Source organism: Lutra lutra, chromosome 12 (assembly GCF_902655055.1).
Source record: "Lutra lutra chromosome 12, mLutLut1.2, whole genome shotgun sequence".
NCBI classification, from domain to species: Eukaryota; Metazoa; Chordata; class Mammalia; order Carnivora; family Mustelidae; genus Lutra; species Lutra lutra.
In genome coordinates, this window is record NC_062289.1 from 70,846,664 (window position 1) to 70,869,418 (window position 22,755).

General features: G+C 40.9%; 1 protein-coding gene across 1 annotated transcript in view; it reads right to left on the reverse strand.

The window, feature by feature from the left end:
* LOC125082451 (sodium/glucose cotransporter 1) overlaps positions 1–22,755 on the reverse strand; it is a 70,775-nt gene that overhangs the window by 23,422 nt on the left and 24,598 nt on the right. The window contains exons 3-10 of the mRNA XM_047698132.1: positions 20,914–21,018; positions 20,241–20,300; positions 19,351–19,455; positions 7,925–8,030; positions 6,715–6,795; positions 5,255–5,475; positions 4,879–5,014; positions 3,347–3,454 (exon numbers count right to left, since the gene is read on the reverse strand). Of these exons, the coding sequence (XP_047554088.1) occupies positions 3,347–3,454; positions 4,879–5,014; positions 5,255–5,475; positions 6,715–6,795; positions 7,925–8,030; positions 19,351–19,455; positions 20,241–20,300; positions 20,914–21,018 (922 nt within the window). The remainder of the gene's footprint in view (positions 1–3,346; positions 3,455–4,878; positions 5,015–5,254; positions 5,476–6,714; positions 6,796–7,924; positions 8,031–19,350; positions 19,456–20,240; positions 20,301–20,913; positions 21,019–22,755) is intronic.

The window sequence follows — 22,755 nt, forward strand, 5'->3', positions numbered from 1 at the left end:
TAAATCTTTTTAAAAACTCAAATATGAATGTTCATAGTAGTATTATTTATTATAGCTAAAAAGTAGAAACAAGACAATGTTCATCAACTGATGATAAACAAAGTGTGATATATCCATGCAATGGAATATTATTTTTCAATAAAAAGGGTGAAGTACTAATGCATGCTATAATGTAGATAAACCTTGCATTCTTCTAAGTGAAATAAGTCAGACACAAAGAACAACTATTGTATAACCCTGTTTATGTTAAGTGCTCAAAATAAGCAAATCCATAGAGAGAGGGAGTAGATCAACGGTTGCCTAGGGGATGGGATAAAATATGGGGTGATTGTTAATAGGTACAGGATTTTTTGGAGGCGATAAAAGTTTTCTAAAATTATGGTGATGGTTGCACACCTCTGAATATACTAACAAAAATTCCCTAGCAGGGACACCTTTATGTTCTCCTTGGTATGGAAGTAGTAATAGAGATTATAGCAAACCATGTTGGCCATGATTGGGAGAAATTTTAAAAGAACAATCCCTTATTCTGATTTGGGAAGGGTAGTATTATCCCCATTCAACACACCAAGAAGTGAGGCCCAGAGGTTGGCATAACTTGCTTAGGGTCAGAGCTGGGAATACAGCCTTGTCTTTTTTTTTTTTTTCTCCATTGAAAACTTTACTGAGCTATTCATCACTTAAGGCACACAATTCAACTCCTGCTGAGCAGAAAGCCCGATGTGCAGCTCCATCCCAGGACCCTGAGATCATGACCTGAGCGGAAGGCAGAGGATTTAACCCACTGAGCCACCCAGGCACCCCTACTTAAAAAAAAATTTTTAGGGGAACTTGGGTGGCTCTGTCATTTAATTCCTTGGTTTTGCCTCATGTCATGATCTCAGGGTCCTAGGATTGACCACCATGTGGGGCTCTGCGCTGAGCAGAGTTTTCTTCAAGGGTCTCTCTCTCTCTCCCACTGCCCCTCCCCCATTCACTCATGTTCTCTCTCTAAAATAACTAAGTAGAGACGCCTGAGTGGCTCAGTCCATTAAGCACCTGCCTTTGACTCAGGTCATGATCCTAGGGTCTTGGTACTGAGTCCCACATCAGGGTCCCTCAGTAGGGAACTTGTTTCTCCCTCTGCCTGCCATTCCCCCTGCTTGTGCTTTCTCTCTCTGAAAAATAAATAAATAAAATCTTTTTTAAATAAATAAATATAAGTAAATCATTCCAAAAAATTTTAAATCTTAAAAAAAAGGAGAGAAAGAAAAATAACATAAATAAATTACAGTGTAATCCAAACCAGAACTCTAAAAGAACCAGCCATGTGACTCTTCTTATTGCAACCTTAATTAATAAGCAGCCTGGTTCAGTGGAATTGTTAACGATTACCCCCATTTTTATAGAATTTCAATGCAAATGGTTTGCACAAGGTCACACATCCAGTGTGCAGTTAAAAAAAAAAATTCTTCAATTCCAGCCTTGAGCACAGTTAAGCAAGCCAGATACTGAGTTGCTGTGTGGCCTTGGAAAAAATCATTTTCCTTTTGTAGGTCTCAGTTTCCCCTAACTATAAAATGGAGAGGTTTGAATAGTCTCTAGGTTTCTTCTCAATGATAAAATTTTGTAAGTTTATTGCAAATTTTCCTGTTCAGTACCTTTGAATTTTTAGTCTCCTGAGGCCCCTCAACCTAATGAGGTTTACATCCCTTGATCCAGAATTAGATTTTTTTCTTCAACATGAAATATGAACAGTAACCCTAAAGGCCTACCCCAAAACCTTAACTATTCTGGACTCCAAGGATAACACATTTTCTGTAGCCCCCTTGTGGCCCATCCATCTACTGCCTCAAACTTCCTCATCTTTTGTTGTTGTTGTTGTTGTTGTTGTTTATTTTATTTCTTTATTAATTTTTTATTATGTTATGTAAGTCACCATACAGTGCATCATTATTTTTTGATGTAGTGTTCCGTGATTCACTGTTTGTGTATATCACCCAGTGCTCATTGCAATATGTGTCCTCCTTAATATCCATCACCGGGATGACCCATTTCCCACCCCCTTCCCCTCTAAAACCCTCAGTTTGTTTCCCGGAGTCCATAGTCTCTCATGGTTCATCTACCCATCTTGTTACCCTCCCCTTTATTTTTCCCTTCCTTCTCCTAATGTCCTCCATGCTATTCCTTATTTTCCACAAATAAGTGAAACCATATAATAATTGTCTTCTTTGCTTATTTCACTTAGTGTAGTCTCCTCCAGTTCCATCCATGTTGATGCAAATGTTAGGTATTCATCCTTTCTGATGGCTGAGTAATATTCCAGTGTTTATATGGACCACATCTTCTTTATCCATTCACCTGTTGAAGGTCATCTAGTCTCCTTTCACAGTTTGGCTATTCTGGACATTGCTGCTATGAACATTGGGTGCATGTCTTTTCACTTCTTTTCACTACATCTGCATCTTTGGGGTAAATGCCAAGTAGTGCAATTGCTGGATCAAAGGGTAGCTCTATTTTTAACTTTTTGAGGAACCTCCACACTGTTTCCCAAAGTGGCTGCACCAACTTGCATTCCACCAACAGTGTAAGAGGGTTCCCCTTTCTCTACAACCTCTCCAACATTTGCTGTTTCTTGCCTTGTTCATTTTTGCCATTCTAAATGTTATAAGGTGGTATCTCAATGTGGTTTTGATTTGAATTTTCCTGATGCCTAATGATGCCAAACATCTTTTTCATGTGTCTGTTAGCCATTTGTCTTATTTGGAGAAGTGTCTGTTCATGTCTTCTGCCCATTTTTTGACTTGATTCTTTGTTTTTTGTGTCTTGAGTTGGAGAAGTTCTTTATAGATCTTGAATACCAGCCCCTCATATGTAGTGTCATTTGCAAATAAAATCTTCACCCATTCCATAAGTTGCCTCTTTGGGAAGTTTTTAAAACTTCCTGATTCTATAGTTAAAACTGTTTTGCCTTTCCCTCCAAGTTTTTCCTTGGAATATTAATGCATTTCCAAGGGAAAATTCCACTTGTTCAAACTTTCATGTTAATGTCTGTTGGAGAGTTCTGAAAGATATTCTAGATGAGCATGGAAAAGTTGTGTTTTTCACTAGTGCATTTTCAGATCACCTCTTTTCCACACCTGACTGATGAACACATGCTAGATCTCATAGAGCTCAACCTAAACATATGTCTCTTTTCCAATGAGGGAAGATGTGTTCAAAAGCTGAGCACACCCAGAAGAAAGCCTTCCCTACTGGGCTCCCAAGCTCAGAAATGGCTTTTCCCCCAGAGGGCCACAGAAATCTACATAAAGAGGAAGCCAAATCAGCCTCCAAAGAAAGACTTTGCCAGAAAAATGACTCTCACCATTGGGCATGAGCTCCACCACCAACGTCGGGTAAGCAACATTTGTACAGCCAACCTCAGTACCACAATATTTCTTACATTCCGAGGGAACGGTGCAGGCAACTTTTTCTGGGAAAAGATGAAGAGCCACGTCAGCAAGCAGAAATCAAGGAAGTATTTCCAAGATTCACTTTCTTAAAATAAGACTTCAAACAGGACATTCCTGCCCAAGGCCCTGAATTGGTTCCACAGAGAGTGCAACTTCAAGTTGAGCCCTACAATGCCATGCCCCTGCCCTACTGATATGACCATCTCCCAGATCTGACTGGGGGAAAAGAGTTCTTAGGTATAAGAGGGAGAAAATAAAGCAATGCTCAGGGTGGATAGAGAGGGGGCACAGTCTTTAGACTTTAGCTAGGCCTCCCTACAACATAGCAGTGACTATTGTCTTGTTTCTCCTGATGATCACAGTGACCCATCGCTCCTAATTTAACGTTTATTTGCAGCAGCATTTTTACAAGTAGGATTGAACACCCAGATGACTGAGGGAATTCCTCAGTGGGAGGGCTGTTGGGTAGTACTTCCAAAATGTGAAAAATCTGTGTTAGAGAAAGATAAAAAGTAGCCTGAGATGGGAAGGGGAAATGATCTAGAGACTTGGAGAAAATTCCAGTAACTCCTTTAGAATTAAATCAACAAACATTTATTAGGTACCTACTACAGTTATATCATTTAGTGCTGCTCCATAGACCGCCTATTCATTATAGCATTATCTCAAATATTTTTGTGTCTTGTACAATATAAATTATATAATATATAATTTACAATTTAATTATATATTGTTATTACAATATAAATTATTCAGTTACGAATATTTTTCTCATGACAGGTGAGCCAGTATAAGAGTATATCTAAAAGGAGCCAATGGCAGCAAGTGCCCCCAGACTGTCTTGTCTTCATTTTGGGAGCTCACCAAAGTTTTACTCCCTGGCACTCTCTTTTTTGCCATTATTTCATATTCCAAGAAACAGTTTGGACCTATGATGGCTGACCAAAAAAATGCAACTGGCAAAGCTGGAGAAGCCACAAAATGGTCAAAAAGACCCTATTACCCTAGAAAGTAAAGTACAAGTCTCAGGGCTCTTCAAAGAAATGGCCCAAGAAACGGGGTTCTGAGCATAAGCAATTAGAGACTGGCCAGGGTTCTTTGACATTAAAGACATCGTACACACTCCAGAGCCTGAGGAAGACTGAACAAAAAGTTAGCAAATATTAGTTGGAAGAAGCTGCAGCTGGAATTGTATCATGACTTCAGAGAATTTGCAAAAGGGTCTAAAGTAATTGTCAATGTTAGGAACCAGGGAAGACAACCCCACAGGTTCTGTGACCTCAAGTTTTTGCTATGTAAAGGGGAAACAATAATGTTTAGTAATTGTGGCAAGAAAAGAAGAAGAGGGCAGAAGAGAAAGAACAGGGAGCTACAGGGCTTTAGAAGTGACACAGAGAGAGGAAAGTGGGAGAGAGTGGCTGCTGAGTCCAGCAAGAGGCATCACCTGTGTATAGGATGCGGCTGATCATTCCTGGCATCACCATGAGGAACATGGGCAGCAGCTTCATGTACCCACATAAGATACAGCCGGCCTTCACATGAGACATGTTTTTGGCTGAGAGGCAGCGTTGCACAATGACCTGCCAGGGAAAGCCCGTAAGAGAGGGGTGCAGGCCAGAGACCTCTCATTGCTCTCTGGCTACCTTCAGCTCCCCGCCCACATGTCCTTGGTTCTTGGCCTGGAATTCCCTTGTCCCAAGGTTCAGTGACCCCAGACCATATGAGCCCTGCGCTACTGTATCCAACACCACAAGCCTTAGATAGGAGTCCCTGTAGAGACCTGGAACACCCCATCCACCCCACACATCCAGCATGGGTACCTGATCTGTACACCAGTACCACAGGGCAAGGATGGACAACCCAAAGATGAGCCCAGGCCATGGCAGGTCTCCTTTGATGGGATCTCGGAAGATGTGGAAGGAGTCAGCTCTTGGTATATAACATTCTTCTTTGATGGTGAGGTTTCCCGCAGTAACCACAGTTGGAATGGCTTTCATATACTTTTTCATGAAGGCATCATACCCTCCCACTTCGTGAAAAGCTGGAAAACATCAGCAACAAGCAACCTAAAACTCTCAGCTCTTCATTCAGGTTTCTTCCTATGAATGCCTGAGAAACCACCCTCCCTGTGTGATCTTGGGCAAGTCACTTTCCTATTCTGGGCCTCACCTCTCTCATCCATAGAATGGGATTATTAATCCTGCCCAGCTTCCTGGGGTGGGGGGTTGACTGTGAGGGTCTAAAGCAGTAATGTGTGAAAGTATTCCAACCACAAACCTTTTCAAAATGGGAAACTATTTGAATTCATTAAAAGAGAGACTTTGGTTTTGAAGACTCAAAGATGTTTTTCCCCCTCACACTTAACTGTCAGCAGCAGCCTTTAAAATCCTGCACAGCAACCTGGAGATCCACAGACTCAGCCATACCATCCTTGGTCACAGAAGTGTGGTAGGATAGACAGAGAAAGGGGGAGGAGTCTAGAGCCCTACCACCTCTTTGCTGTGTGCCCTTGAATATGTCATTCTAGCCTCTGTCCTGCAGACCCCCCTACCACCACCATCGTCACTGGGGAAAACCAAATGGAAGCTCTTGGAAACAGGGAATAGAGAGTAAATAAGAGGCTTCACAGGACCCACAGAGAGTATGAGCCCTATTAAAAAAACAAAATGCATTTTAGATTCTCCCATAATTAGTATCTCTAGATCTAGGGTCTCCAGTCTTGTCTTTAGGATTTTTATAGACAAATAAAATTTCAAAGTTGGGGTCAGAGGTCAATATAGACTGGCTAATTGTTTAAATTTTATCAAGTAAGGACATAAACAAGAAAATGATCACTTACTATCATCAATTCATAAAATAAAGGACATTTAACATCAAATGTAGACAAGATATAATCTAAGGTTTAAGATACAACATTGAATATATTTAGCCTGATGCATATTTAGACATATCCCTTTTTTGTCCAGTTTCTCCATGGAGAGCAGACCACGACATCAGAGGTCCACATTGGGGACTACTGGCTCAGTTCATCTAGAGAGGGCAGCAGGGACCAGGTATTGCCTGAGCCTGGCCCAGACTGAGCTCTCCAGGGCTGTGGAAGTTGCCCCCAGACATTCACTATGGTAGGCAATCCAGGCTTGACCACTCCCCTAGGGAGGGCAGAGGATACCCAGCTCACTGCCTGGGCCAGCAGCAAGCAGGGATGCTACAATTGCTTTTTTTCTCCCTAGGCCTCTGCTTCTGCCTCCCTGCCTCCTCAGCCTGCCCCAGCCCCACTTACCAAATCCAGTCAGGATAAAAGACCCCACCAGCATGATCACTGTCTGCAAAGTGTCCGTGTAAATCACAGCCGCCAAGCCCCCTAAACAGGCAAAGGAAATAATACATGTGACCTCACGTAGGAGGAACACCTGTGTCTGTCTTTTGCCCACTCCCTGCCCCTCTCCCTCTGCACATCCTCTGAGCACACCTCTCAGTCACCTGTCTGCCTTTCTTTCCTTTCCTCCTTTGTCTTGTTATAGCAATCTACTACCCAACATGTTTCTATACCTTTACTTTTCACAGAAATGCTGGGAAGACCTTGGGAAAAGGAGAATGTTTCTCCCTATTTGAGGAAGAAGAGTTTGATGTGACTGAAGGCAGAAGAAGGCGCAAAGGAGATGGCTCTGGTAAGGACTTTCTCCCACAAAGGCAAGGAAGAGCAAAGAGCGTCCATCTCTACAGGGTGTTTGAGTGTTAATGAATCAGCACTTTTTGAAGAGCTACTTCCATGCATGTCTGCTCTCTCTTTACTCAGACCATTTAAGTAACTTCTTGTCCCCAAAGCTGTGGGGCTTCAGTTGGGCAGTAAATTCCATTGCTGACCCTGGGCCCACTATCAGGAGCAGAGTAACACCCCAACTGCTATTCCTGTCACCAGCTTCTCTAGTCACCTCTCAAGTCTTCCTCTAAAATCTCTTTTTTTGTGCCTCACTCCCTCCCTTCCCACCTACAGTGCCTGCCAGTGCCTATCTCATAAAACCCAAGGCCTTCTTCTGGCTTCCAAACTCCCTGCATGTGACCTCTTTTGAACTACCTGGACTTATACTCCACACACACCTCAGCTACCTCCCATTGGCCACCCTTCTCCAACTAAATGCACCTGCTTGCTCACCCTGCCCCAGCGCCATGCCATGCCCTTTCCTGACTCCATTCCTTTGCTCTCCCCATCCCTGCACCTGGCACTCCCTCTCTGATTCTCCCAACTCAGCCAACTTCTAGCCACAACCTGGAAGGCCAGTCCCAGCCACACTTCCTAGAAGAAGTTACACTGACTATTCCAGCCAACACTAGAGTTTTCTGGGGTCCCCATATAACTTGTTAGGGTCCTAGCATTGAGACTAAGCAAACACTCCATCCTAAAACTGTTTCTCTTCCTCAAGAGGAAAAGCTATGTCTCCTACTTCCTTCTCCTTTCCTGGGCTTTGGCTGAGTCATTTGTATGGACTCACCTGTGATTGTGTAAAGGCCAGTGATTGCCAATAAGAGAAAGATGGCCAGGTACAGATCCAGTCCCAAGGCCATGTTGATAAATATGGCCCCAGAAAAGATGTCTGCCTAGAAGAAGAGAAGAGGCAGAGTTAGGGGTGAAGGAGTCCAGCTGGCTGCAGGCTGCACCCAGAGCCTGGTTGAGGCACTTCAGCTGCAAAGACAAAGAGGCAAACTTGAAGAAAGTAGCAGAAGATGTCTCCTGAGTATTGTCAATGCCTGTGATTTCTGGGCCCAATGTTGGTTCACACCCGTCTTGCCCTTTGGTTAAATCCCCCAACTAAAGGTCCATATTTTTATCTCTGGATAAGAATATGAGAGACAAGTACTACACAATTCCACATATATAAGGTATCTAAAACACTTAAATTTGTATAATCAAAGACTAGAATGGTGAATACCAGAGGCTGAGGGAAGAAGGAAATGGGGAATTATTAATCCACAGGCATGAAGTTTCAGTTAAGTAAAATGAATAAGCTCTAGAGATCTGCCACACAACATTGTGCCTATAGTCAACAACAATGTATTTTACACTTAAAATTTGTCAAAAGCATGTTAAGTGTTCTTACCAGAAAAAAAATTTTTTTTGATTAAAAAAAACACAGAAGCACCTCAGAGCCATGTTCTATTCCTAAGTTTCTCAGCAGGCTTTATTCAAGATGATAATAGATATCCCAAGGGGGGAAGAAAAGGATTCCCTAGTCAGATATCTGTAAAATGCTGGATTAAGCAAAGTTAAGACAGTTTCCTCACCACACAACTCCCCTGAGCCTTTAATATACAGTATGTACTATGAATCCCCAGGAGGGTAACATGGTAAATGACCCTTCACAAACTTATTTAACTATAGAACTTTGTTTGCCAAGGAATAACTATTAACACCTTGAGGTTCCTCCTAACCCACTTGTAGACTGCTGATCTAAGCTATTCTCCATCATTTACACCTCAGTGTGCAAAGGTTTATTAGATCTATTCCCAAAAACATGTACTAAAGAGTCCATGAGAAGGAAAACCCACCCATACTCTGGAATGGAGAGACACTTCAGCAACATCAGTTTTATCTTCTCAGCCCAAATGGAGTCCACCTTGGCTCAAACACAACAAGAACATCACCAAGAATCTCTTATATGGCAGGTTTGATTCTAGGTGCTTTTATCTAGATTATCTCATGAACCTTTAGAAAGAAATGTTTCCTCTTCACCCCCAAATTCACCAGTTACGTTCTTGATGCAGTTCTCTTTCTCCTCCCTGCCTCATATAATCCCATTAAAAAAAAACCTTCTACCTGGCATGATGGTGAGTTGCTAATTTAAACCAAACAAAGTACCAGAATCACCCAAAATGAATTTTCATAGCAGCTCCAAAATACTACCAGGACAGGTAGTATTAAGGGATGATCATGGTAAATCTTTTATTTCCAAATTGCTAAGTATGAAAGAAAATAGACCTCCCCTAGAAGCAATGAACAAGCTGTTTTGTTGCATAAAACCTAATATGTTTCAGGGTGTGTAAAGGGCCACCAGGTCATAACCCTGGGAATGATGCCCTTGCATCTCCTCTCCAATCTCAGCTTCCCCACCTCCACCTCCTTAAGCTCCTTGGGGCCCTCCAATGGCTCAGCTCCCCACCAATCACATCTCCTATTCCCTGACTCTATTAGTTGGCAGAGAGACTGCCTCACACCAACTCCAAGCTTATATGCTAATGCACAACTCCCTCTCCCAAGACAGGTCTCCTGAGGACTGGTATCTTAGCTCCCCTGCAGATTCTCTAGTCCCAGGAGACCTAATATCATTGTCTTTCTTGGTGGAGGAGGAGATGCAGAGTCAGAAGGTGACTTAGAAAGAAACCACACACATATACACAAAGCTAGTGGTCAGAGGACCTGGGTTGTAACACCAGTGCTGCTATTATAGGCCTGACCTTAGATAAAACTTAGATAAAATTTCACCTCTCCATGTCTCTGTGTTCTCATCTTTAAAGTAAGAAGCTCTGACTCTGAGTGCTTATGATACTCAGTGGCTGGAAGTGGGAAAGCCCTGTAGCCAAAGAAAGCATTCCCCTCCCAGGTCCTGGATCTGTTCCATCCTATCCTCTACAGCCAGAGAGGAAGAAAGGACCTCCAGCTGCACATCAGCTTTGCTAAAGGTGAAATGGCCACTCTGTCCTGCGTCTGCACACTGAGCCATAGGAATTGGAGTGAGTATTCATAATGCTGGACCCACCCTACCCTCCATGCCTCTTTAAAATAAAAAAAAAAGTTATTTCATTTAAAGGGGCCCCATTTATTGATTACACATCTAACCTCAGGAGTAAATTCTTCCCCTAGAACTCTAAAAGCCAGGAGGAGTGCCTCGAGATACTGTGCCATACCTAAGCTCACATAAGCCCAGGTGCTCTGATACTAGTCTTTGAATCTTAGGTGCCCAAGCTTTATCTACTTCACTAGGTTTTTTTTCCCCCATAACCAGGGAATTTTATAGTTTACCAAATGTTTTCAGGTACATTCTTTGTTTTGATCCCCAAGACAAGGTAATAGGACAAATATATTGGCTCCACTCTACAGATGAGAGAGACAAAATTAATGACAAACTCAGTAGCTAAAATCTGGCTCTTTGTGTCCAAATCCAGTGACTTTCCCACAACACTAAAAGGTAAAATTTCTCTTTTCTGGAATTTTTTCTGCAGAGAGCAAGATCTTTTATCATTAAAAAAAAAACATTTTTTACTTACTTTTAAAATAAAATAACTTATGAGTATAGTCAGAGGGGAAAAAACAGCCCAGAAAGTTATACACTGAAAAGTAAAAGTGTCTTTACTTCCATCACTTGGACCAACGGTGACCACTGTTGAGAGCTTTTGGTCCACCAGAAGATTTCTAAATGTCTTGCTGAAAATTATATATCAATCATTAAGTTCCACATCCCCCCAAAATAATAATTTTGAAGATGGAAACATGGAAAAATGTATAAGTTTGATGCTAAGATGGGGAAGAAAGATGACAAATGGTATACACATTCTGACTGCAATTCTGTAAAAGAAATCACACATATGAGCAAAGACACAATATGAAATATTTGTATTAGAGTCATGGGATTATGGAGGCTTTTCCACTCTAGACTTTCTTAAATACCACTGTCCCATTTTTCTTATAGTTTCAAAAGAGGGGAGAGCAAAAATTTTAACACACATTATATTCCTTATGGTTATATAAATATACATATATAGGTAGTAAAAATATAAAAGCAGACCAGAGGAAAACACAGTAAGTTTAAGACATGTATAACTTTTAAGAAAGAAGGAAACAGGATCAAGATGGGTAGATATAGGGGAGCCTGGGTGGCTCAGTCAATTAAGTGTATGCCTTTGGCTCAAATCAAGATCCCAGGGTCCTGGGATTGAGCCCCACATCGGGCTCCCTGCTCAGCAGGGAGTCTGCTTCCCCTTCTCCCTCTGCCCCTCCCCCTTTTGTGCTCACTCTCTCTCTCTCTCAAATAAATAAATAAAATCTGAGAAACAAACTGAGGGTTTTGGAGAGGAGGGGGATGAGAGGTTGGGTAAGCCTGGTGGTGGGTATTATGGAGGGCACATATTGCATGGAGCACTGGGTGTGGTGCATAAACAATGAATTCTGGAACACTGAAAAGAAATTTTAAAAATAAAATCTTTTTTAAAAAAGAAGGGTAGAAATAAGCCTTCCATCATATCTGTAATATTTTATTTGTTTCCTTTTAAAAATGAAGAGTTTTTTAAGATCTATAGAATCAGGGTGGTGGTATTTGCTACATTAGTCTTTGTACTTTTCTGTATGTTTGAAGCATTTTGTTATTTTTTTATTTATACAAGTAGGGGAATGATTAAGGACATATACCACCAGCATGATAGTAAAGAACTCTCCTATAATCCTATGAGACCATTTGTTTCACAGCTCTTCCCAGATTGCTCATTCTCTAAATTTCTCTTAACCCTTAATAAAGAAAAAAGAAAGGAGGAAGGAAGGAAGGAAGGAAATAAGCAAATTTCCCCAATGCTGCTAAGCAAAACCAACTTGAAATGAAATAGAAATTATCATATTCTAGACCAAACTTCAGCAAGCATTTTCTATAAAGTTTCAGGTAATAAACATTTTAGGTTTTATATACCATATAGTCTCTGTCCAACCTGCTCAGTTCTGAAGTTGATGCATGAAAGCAGCCATAGATAATACATCAAATGGGTGTGGCCATGTTCCAATAAAACTTGGTCAGTTGAGTATCTGCCTTTGGCTCAAGGCATGATACCAGGGTCCTGGGATCAAGCCCCACGTAGGGCTTCCTGTTCAGTGGAGAGTCTGCTTCTCTTTCTCTCTCCGACTCTCCCTGCTGCTTCTGCACTCACTCACACTCTCTATCCCAAATAAATAAACTGTTTTAAAAAAAAACTATATCGGGCGCCTGGGTGGCTCAGTGGGTTAAGCCGCTGCCTTCGGCTCAGGTCATGATCTCAGGGTCCTGGGATCGAGGCCCGCATCGGGCTCTCTGCTCAGCAGGGAGCCTGCTTCCCTCTCTCTCTCTCTCTGCCTGCCTCTCTGTCTACTTGTGATCTCTCTCTGTCAAATAAATAAATAAAATCTTTAGAAAAAAAAACTATATCTACAAAAACAGGCAGTTGGATTCAGCTCAAAGGCTTTATTCCCATCACTTTGGTGAAAAGTTGGCTGAACAATGTCCATGAGACTCATGGGGAATAATAAAATTACAGATTCAGTTGGGAAACCTCTTAAGAGTAATTGAGTCTCTTTTTTTTTAATCATTTTTTTATTTATTTTCAGCATAACAGTATTCATTGTTTTTGTACCACACCCAGTGCTCCATGCAGTCCGTGCCCTCTCTAATACCCACCACATGGTTCCCCCAACTTCCCACCCCCCCCACCTCTTCAAACCCTTCAGATTGTTTTTCAGAAAAAAAAAAAGAGTAATTGAGTGTCTGACCATGAGACTTGCATAAATTATTTGTCTGACGCTCTGAGATCCTATGATTTTATATGTGTGCTTTGCAGCCCATTCTGGTCCGAGTTATATCTGAGCACCCAATAAATCCTGCCTGGCAACGACATTTGAGATGGAGAGCCCCATTGCTCAAATTTCTCTTTTCATTTGTGAAAGCGTATGGCTCAGGTAATGAGTATTCAAACCTTAAGTAAAAGCCAAAGCTCTTATTTCCACTCAAGGATCCAAAATGGACAGTGGAGTTGCTGTAAAAGTTTATTGCAGTCATGTTATCAGCCCCAGGAAATATAAACTGGGACATTCAGTCATCACATGTAATTCATAAAATCTGAGGCTTATCTCAAGTGATTACACACACTTAAATAAGATACATGATACTAGGAAATTCTATAGAGCAAAATGCATCTCAGAACTTGATAAGGCAGGGTTCCAGGAAAGGGACAGCAGAGAACCAATAAAATTCAGAGGAGTACATGGAGAAATAATCAAATCTGAGTCTCAGAGCCCAAAACCTAGCCACAAGATGGTGGCCCTAGTCAAGATTCCACTCCACTGCTGCTCAGTGGCTGGGTTATTTCTAGGCCCTGCACCTGAAATGATTTTTCTCTCCTATCAATTACACATACATTGAATCCCTATATCCTCCCCGAAGCCTTCCTGGGAGACTTGGATCTCACAAGGCTACCCTTCTTCTTTCTTGCCCATCACAAATTGTCCATGCCTCTACATACACCCAACAAGATTGATTAATCTTTGTGTGCAATTAAATACATATCTTACTTTGTTGGCTAACAATTATTTTCTTTTGTCCATGAACTTTGATTTCATGCGTATCTTAATGTGAGTTCCTAGGAGGTACATTCAACATCAGTGTAATTATTTTAATGATTTCGTGCTCTATGACTCATGATGAACCTGAAGTAAGCCAAACTTATAAAGATAAAGTCTCATGTGTCAACCCTTCCCTCCTTCTCCCCCTGCCTAAATGTCCCTCCTTCAGATCCTTCATATACCAGTGTGCAGTCAATGTTCTCTCCTCACAGTCCTCTCAAATCCATACTCTTAGAAACTTGTTCATATTGTAAGGTCATTTAACTGCTATCTTAATTTTTCCCAAGGTCTTGAATTTTAACAGACCCTGTAATAAAGGAATGAAAAATTTAGAAGTCAGGGGCCACATAATGCCAAAGGTTTTGTGTCAATAACAGTTACCTTGCTGTTCATAGTTCTGCTACTGTTTAACCCCACAGAGTCCCTTCCCTTCTTGGGAACTCAGTTTCTCCAGCTATAAAATGAGAACATAGGACATAGCACTAGATGATCAATCCCAATCGATCATGCTGTGCTTTCATTGCATCCAAACATAGAGCAGAACTGTGAGAAGAACACAGACTCTGGGACTAGAGAGACATGGGTTCCAATCCTGGTTTTGCCACACACTTGCTATGTGATTTGAGACAAAATACCTAACTTCTCTGAGGCTCAGTTATCTCATCCATGAAGTAGAAAATAAATAGAAATCCTTACCAGGCAGTGCTCATGTAAACTGGAGATGAAATAAGTAAAACCTCTATCAGAATCTAAGCAAAGAGACCAACATTTAATAAAAGGCAGCTATCATCCTTCTTACACATTATTCAAAAGATTGCTGTCTCTGGGTAGCAGGAGGAGCATGTAAGAGTCTGGGCAAAGCTTCCAGCAAGGAGGCCCAGAAATCATGCAGAGAAGGAGCAACCTGTACCAAGTACTTTTCAAAAGCAAAATTCAGAAAAGGCTGACTGGTGGGGAATGAGCTCCATCAGGATGTGAGCTAAGCAAGACTGCCCCTCAGCTATCTGGGGGTTCCCAAGTCACAGAAGGTTTAATCAGTAACCTGAACAATAGATGAGGTGATTGGAAGGCAAGGAGAGAGACTGGGTATTTAGTTTATTTATATGACTACCCCACACCAGCTCCAAGGATAAAGAGTACCCTTACATGGCAACTACAGTCAACAGATTTTACCCGCTTGAACTGTGGACCTGGAGAAGACTTGATTCAAAGAAGGGAAATCCCAGTAGCCTCCTCTACACCCTCATTAGACAGGTGCCACCTCACAAGCTGAACCAAGGAGCAGTTCCCTTGCCAATCCCCACCTAGCTCCAGAGTAACTTCCTCTTCCTCCCCGCTTACATTCCTTTTTCTCCTCTTACATCTGCTCTTCTCTACCTCAGGAAGCCTGATTTCTCCACCCCTCCCAGCATTTCTGAGTCTAGGCTCTGCACATTGATATCTAATAACATAGCACTAAAAAGCCCAGCGTCTTCATCTTATAACTAAAAACTAACCCTGAAGGAGGGGAGAAGAAACTGAAGGTGGTAAAATCATCACATTGCTGGCAAAATGCATAGGCACCAGTCAAGAGCAGTAGCAGTTTGAGTCAAAAAGCTGGGCAAGGAGGAAGTAGTACTCTGGGAATCAGTCCCAACTCCAAGACAAAGTTCTATCAGCCTTATAGGCAAGAGCATGTTTACATTGAGTTGTATAGAAATGTATGTGCAAGACCATTCAATGAGGAAATAGTCTCTTCAACAAATGGTGTTGAAAGAACTGGACATGTGTGAAGTTGAACCCCTGCCTCATATCATATACAAAAATTAACTCAGAATGGATCAAAGATCTAAATGTAAGAGCTAAAAGTATAAAACTCTTCAGAGAAAACAGAGGAGTCAATCTTCATGATCTTGGATTTGGCAATGGATTCTTAGAAATGGCACTAAAAGCATAAACAACAAAAATAAAAGTAGATATGAACTTCATCAAGATTTAAAACTTTTGTGCCTCAAAGGACATTATAGAATTGCATGGAGGACTGGGTGTGGTACATAAACAATGAATCTTAGAACACTGAAAAAATTAAATTAAATTTAAAATAATTAATTAATTAATAAGATAAATTTTAAAAAGAAAATGTAAAGAAAACCCACAGCATGCAGGGCGTGGGAGGGAGTGGAATATTTGCAAATCCTGATAAGGGTCTAGTACCTAGAACATATAGAGAATACTTTTAATGCAATCCCTATCAAAATCCCATCCATTTTTTTCAAAGAAATGGAACAAATAATCCTAAAATTTATATGGAACCAGAAAAGACCTCGAATAGCCAGACACAGGAGTATTGATAAAGAAAGCCAGGTTGGTGGCATCACAATCCCAGACTTCAAGCTCTATTACAAAGCTGTCATCATCAAGACAGTATGGTGCTGACATAAAAACAGACACATAGATCAATGGAACAGAATAGAGAGCCCATAAATAGACCCTCAACTCTATGGTCAACTCATCTTCGACAAAGCAGGAAAGAATGTCCAGTGGAAAAAAGACAGTCTCTTCAACAAATGGTGTTGGGAAAATTAGACAGCCACATGCAGAAAAATGAAACTGGACCATTTCCTTACACCACACATGAAAATAAACTCAAAACAGATGAAGGACCTCAATGTGAGAAAGGAATCCATCAAAATCTTTGAGGAGAACACAGGCAGCAACCTCTTCGACCTCAGCCGCAGCAACTTCTTCCTAGGAACATCGCCAAAGGCAAGGGAAGCAAGGGCAAATATGAACTATTGGGATTTCATCAAGATCAAAAGCTTTTGCACAGCAAAGGAAACAGTTAACAAAACCAAAAGACAACTGACAGAATGGGAGAAGATATTTGCAAACGACATATCAGATAAAGGGCTAGTGTCCAAAATCTATAAAGAACTTAGCAAACTCAACACCCAAAGAACAAATAATCCAATCAAGAAATGGGCAGAGGACATGAACAGACATTTCTGCAAAGAAGATATCCAGATGGCCAAGAGACACATGAAAAAGTGCTCCACATCACTCAGCATCAGGGAAACACAAATCAAAACCACAATGACATACCACCTCACACCAGTCAGAATGGCTAATATTAACAAGTCAGGGAATGACAGATGCTGGCAAGGATGCAGAGAAAAGGGAACCCTCCTACACTGTTGGTGGGAATGCAAGCTGGTGCAACCACTCTGGAAAACAACATGGAAGTTCCTCAAGAAGTTGAAGATAGAGCTACCCTACAACCCAGCAATCACACTACTGGGTATTTACCCTAAAGATTCAAATGTAATGATCCAAAGGGGCACATGCACCTGGATGTTTATAGCAGGAATGTCCACAATAGCCAAACTATGGAAAGAACCTAGATGTCCGTCAACAGAGGAATGGATAAAGAAGATGTGGTATATGTATACAATGGAATACTATGCAGCCATCAAAAGAAATGAAATCTTGCCATTTGCAACAACATGGATGGAACTAGAGGGTATTATGCTTAGCAAAATAAGTCAATCAGAGAAAGACAATTATCATATGATCTCCCTGATATGAGAAAGTTGAGAGGCAATGTGGGGGGTTTGGGGGGTAGGAAAAGAATAAATGAAACAAGATGGGATCGGGAGGGAGACAAACCATAAGAGACTCTTAGTCTCACAAAACAAACTGAGGGTTGCTTCGAGGATGTGGGTAGGGAGAGGGTGGTAGAGTTATGGACATTGGGGAAGGTATGTGCTATGGAGAGTGCTGTGAAGTGTGTAAACTGGCGATTCACAGACCTGTAACCTTGGGGCTAATAACACATTATATGTTAATTTAAAAATTAAAAATTATAGGGCGCCTGGGTGGCTCAGTTGGTTGGGCGACTGCCTTCGGCTCAGGTCATGATCCCGGACTTCCAGGATCGAGTCCCGCATCAGGCTCCCAGCTCTTTGGGGAGTCTGCTTCTCCCTTTGACCTTCTCCTCTCTCATGCTCTCTCTCACTCATTCTCTCTCAAATAAATAAATAAAATCTTTAAAAAAAATTAAAAATTATATTTAAAAAAAAGAATTCTTTCAACTCAACAACAAAAAAAGAAATACAACCCAATTAAAAAAAAAAAAAAAGTATGTGCCTGTAGGTCCAGACTAGGGCTGGAAGGTAATGGCATAGAAGAAAAAAACAATTATGTTAAGCTGAAGATATAGGTATTTCCTTTAAAGAAAGTATAGTCAAATACAATGTATATACGTCATTTAGATTCTGGTTCAAACAAATCAACTGTAAGAAGACATTTTTTATATAATCAGGAAAATCTGGATATGGATCAGGTATTAAACCACCTAAATTAAGAAATTCCCCTGGATTTTGCTATGTGATAATAGCACAATGGTTATGTTTTTTTTAAAAGACAAAGCTGTATTCTGAAAAATTCATAGCAAAATGACATAATGTCTGGGATTTGACTTAAAGTACTGCTGGGAGGAAAAATGTAGAAGAAATAGATGAACAAGAATGACAAAATGATAATCATTGTTAAAGCTGAGTGATAAGTATTGGTCCATTAGTGTTCATTATACTATTCTATCTCTGGGTGTATATGTTTTAAATTTTCCAAAATAAATAAAATTGCAAATGTTATTTAATATTGCTCTTGTCTTGGCTTTAAGTGACCAGGAAAATAAAAGCACTAGCAGTTGTTTTTTCAGCACCCTACATAGCTAGAGCAGAAGGCTCATTTCAGATCCAACCTGACTCAAATTTCATCCAGGAAAGATCTTTCCAAGATGCTGAGATTGATCCAGTCTTACCTTTGGAAGGACAAGGAATAGGGAAGAACAAGAAAACAGAGGAAAACTGATCATACTCAATGAGAAAACTCCTCTGATAGAGCAGTGAGTGCTTTGTAACACCCTATGTGGTCTCAGAAAATGCCACTTTTCTCTCAACCCTTGGATTTGGCAATGGATTCTTAGAAATGACACAAAAAGCATGAGCAACATCAGGAAAAAAAAAGATTAAAAAAAAAAACAAGAAAAGCCTCATGCAATGAAAAGGACAGTGAGGTGGAGCCAGAAGTTTGGGTTCTACTCTTGATTCAGGATCCTGTACAAGTATTTTCAATTCCCAGTTTTCATTTCCCTGTCCCTAAAAGAAGAGGGAGAATTTCTGAAGACCCTTCAAGAGTTGTGACTGACTGGCCTTGTTTAAGTGTATTAGAAACATCACCTAGAGCCAGATTCTGATCCCTTCAAGCACAAAGGCTCACAGCTAACTATAAGGTTGGAACCAGCCCTTAGATATTGCTAATTCCCTTTCAATGTTCTATTAAGAACAGTTTTCACTGAAACTCGAGCCTGTTTATGTTTTTAACCTTCCACATGATGGAGTGTAAGGAGTTCCCCATGTTGACTTCTTGATGCATGAAATAGGACTTTACCTTAAGAAGCAAGAAGACCTAAGGGACCAAGTTAATAAAACAAATACTGCTGTGCCTTGGTGGGCCAGTATGTGCTGAGGAACAGGAGTGGGCTGATTCTGAGACAGCTAACGCCCATCCCCAGGGCAGTAGACTCACTGAGATTTTGGTGAAAATGTAGAGTAACAGGGACAGAATAGAGAGGTAGATCTGGATCCGCTTGCCTCCAAAGCGTTTCTTCAGGTACTCTGGCATTGTCACCACCTGCATGGGATGTAAGAAAGGTCATCATCAGCCAAATTGACCAGAAGACTCAGAGAAGAAGGGTCAGAGAAATCTGTAAGGTAGCCAGATGGCCCCATTCTTCAATCCAAACTCGATCCCATATGCCCTACCACTGCAAGGGTAGGGTATTATCCCAGGACACTGAAGATGCCCAATAGACACTTTTTTAAATGAACACATGAACACATGCATTAGCATGCATTCAATAGTTGAGTAGCAGCTGCAAGAGCTACTGAAAGGGAAATACAGTTCTTTTTCGCATGCTGCTTCCCTTCCAGGAGCAGAGGCACACATGAGCAAATGCATGGCAGTGCCTTGCAAGTGTACACCCAATGTGAAGGGACATGATGCTTAAGATGCCTCTGCATAGAATGAGGTTGTTTAGAGGGCTTCTTAGACAGTCAAGTCATGGCTGAGTGGATCTGTTGAATGTCCCTAAAAGTGGTCAAAAATTTTATAACTTGGAAAAGAGAACCAAGCCACAGGTGTTCTCTGCCATTTATGCTAGAAAGTCTCCTTTGTCCTTCAGGAGGATGGAGCTCATACTGTGTGTGTGTGTGTGTGTGTGTGTGTGTGTGTGTGTGTGTGTGATATACATATTATATATAATATTTGTATTATATATAATACATAATAATATGTTATATATTATATATTATAATAATATAATATATTTGTATTAGATATATGTGGGTGTAGGTGTGGGTGTGTGTGTGTATATATATATATACTGCATGAAATGGAATAACAGAGCAGATACTTACCCCAGCCTTAATGTAAATGGGAACAAACACCCAGCCCAAGACAACCACCCAAATCAGTGCCTGAAACAAACAAAACAATAGGTAGAATCAAACCAGGAGGAACCTTAGCCCATTCTGCTATCTGCCCTCAATTACTACAGGAAAATCACCAAGCATATTCTCTTGGGGCTCTGGGGACAACTCCCCAAGTGGCCATCAGAAAATGAAAGAGGCCTTTGCTGCCTGATTGGCCCACAGGAATGGTAGTTAGGCAATAGCAGAGGGACCCCAGGGGGTGGCCATTGACAACATAGCCCCTTCGGCCTCTTCTCAGGTTTACAAGGAGTAAAATACTACATAGAGAACTTTTAGATAATAATAATAATGATAATGGAAATCTGGTGGTAAGAATTTCAAAACCTCCAATATGGCCAAAAGGGTACAAGAGGACTTGATTTTTAAGAGAAGAAAAAAATACTATTGCCATTATATCATTATATAGTGTTCTCACGCTACTCTGGTGGAAGTAGAATGGGACCATGGAGCTCCTGAAGCTGTGCCCCTTTTCCATCTACATCAGAGGGAGGCCCTGGTTGGTTCCCTAACACTTAGAGCATCTCTAAGCACAGATTGAACTGGCTAACTGCTAAACTTCCTTCTAGCTCCAAGACCCAGTGTCTCTGATGTTACTCACATTCCATTCAAAGCCTCCCATGGCAATGCCTGCAGCAGCTCCTGTCCCAGCCAGCCCCACAAAGTGGCCGCTTCCAATGTTACTGGCAAAGAGAGATGCTCCAATCTGGAAACACAAAGAGAAAGTCTGGTAAGGACTCTGCTCCACCAGGACACTCAAAGGTAGACCAAACAGAGAAGAGGCATGTCACCCACAAGAAGGACAAGAAAGAGCAGAGGCAGGCTGGAAATTTGGCTGTATGTCTATAGGGACCACTGATGCACAAGGTGGATGTGGGGTCTTGGGTAATAGTGAAGATGAAAAAGAGAGGATTGGGGAAGAAGCAGTGTGTATCCACAAAGTAGATCATCTGTGGATCCTTTGTCAACCCAATGGCCAATAACAAAGAAGACATGGGAAACCCCACAGCCCACTGAGCTTTCCTTATAAGACTTCCAAGAGGCTGTCTGCTCAGAAGCAGGCCCTGTGCCATTCATCTCTGTGTCCTCAACACTTCTGACATATGACCCTGACCAAACTGACTTTCAGTAAATGTGGACAGTTTTGATAAAAGGACTCATTTAAAGGAAGTCTCTGGGCCTTAGTCCTCTTACTTATTAGAGAAGGCAAGGAGTAGAATGAATGATTCCTAATTATTAAATTCTATGATCCCCACTGGATATTATATAAGACTGATGAATCACTGGCCTCTACCTCTGAAACCAATAATACATTATATCTTAATGGAATTTAAATAAAATTTTTTTTAAATTCTATGATCCCATGTGCCCCCAAGTAACATGAGATGCTACTAATAATAACTCTCTAAAACAATATAGTATTTTTATTTTTTATTTTTTACAAAGGTCTCCTAGACCCCATGGACACATGCACAAAACACTGCATTTTTCAAGGATATACATATATCTAAATACATAGGTTAGAAGACAGGAAGAATATATATTAAAGACCCAAGATTAGAAGCCTAGAAGGAAAAAGGAGAATGAGACTGTGAATGGGAGATGAAGGAGAAAACATCCAGTAAAACAAGAGATGGATCTTGCACTAACCAGTCATGATACTGTGTGATCAACTCAACTGCATCTAAAGTCCAAGAGAACTCTAAAAAGTTCAAGAGTCCTTCCATACCCAGGAGGAGAGGCATAGCACCATTTGATAAGTACCAAACTAGTATAATTATCCCCATTCTTGCTGAGCAGTGGGAGAAAGTTGGTAATTATTTGTCTAATATCCCTAACATGTAACAATCTGGAACAAAACACAGAATGCTATTTCCCAAAAGACAGATTACTCCAAGAAACTGTCCTAAATATATTAGCCCCTATCCCCAATATGAGGCAATGGTTGCTTAGTACCAAATAGTTAGAGAAAAAGGAGTTCACTGAAAGCCAGGCCAGAATGTCTCTGGAATGATAACATAATTGTATAAAAGTGCATTCATTAATTCACTCCATGAATATTAATTTGGTATTGATTCAATGTATCAAGCACTATTCTAGACCCTGGAGATTCTACTGTGAATAGCACAGACAAAATCTCTACTCTCCAGAAGCTTGAATTCTAACAGAGGAAATATATATAGTTTTTTTAAAAAGAGAGATCAGGAAAAGGCGAGTAGAGAGGATGTGATAGAGTAACTATTTACAACTGGAGAGTCAGGAAAGATCCCTCTGTGTGGATGACCTCTAAGTTAAGACTGAAGTGATAAAAGAAGTCCATAATCCCAAAATCAGAAGGAAGGTTGTCATTGTTGAGAAGCAAAAAGAAGGCCAGATGGAGTATTGTAGGCAAGGAGGAAGGTGTTGTGAGATGTGGCTGGGAAGTTAGGCAGGCATACATCAT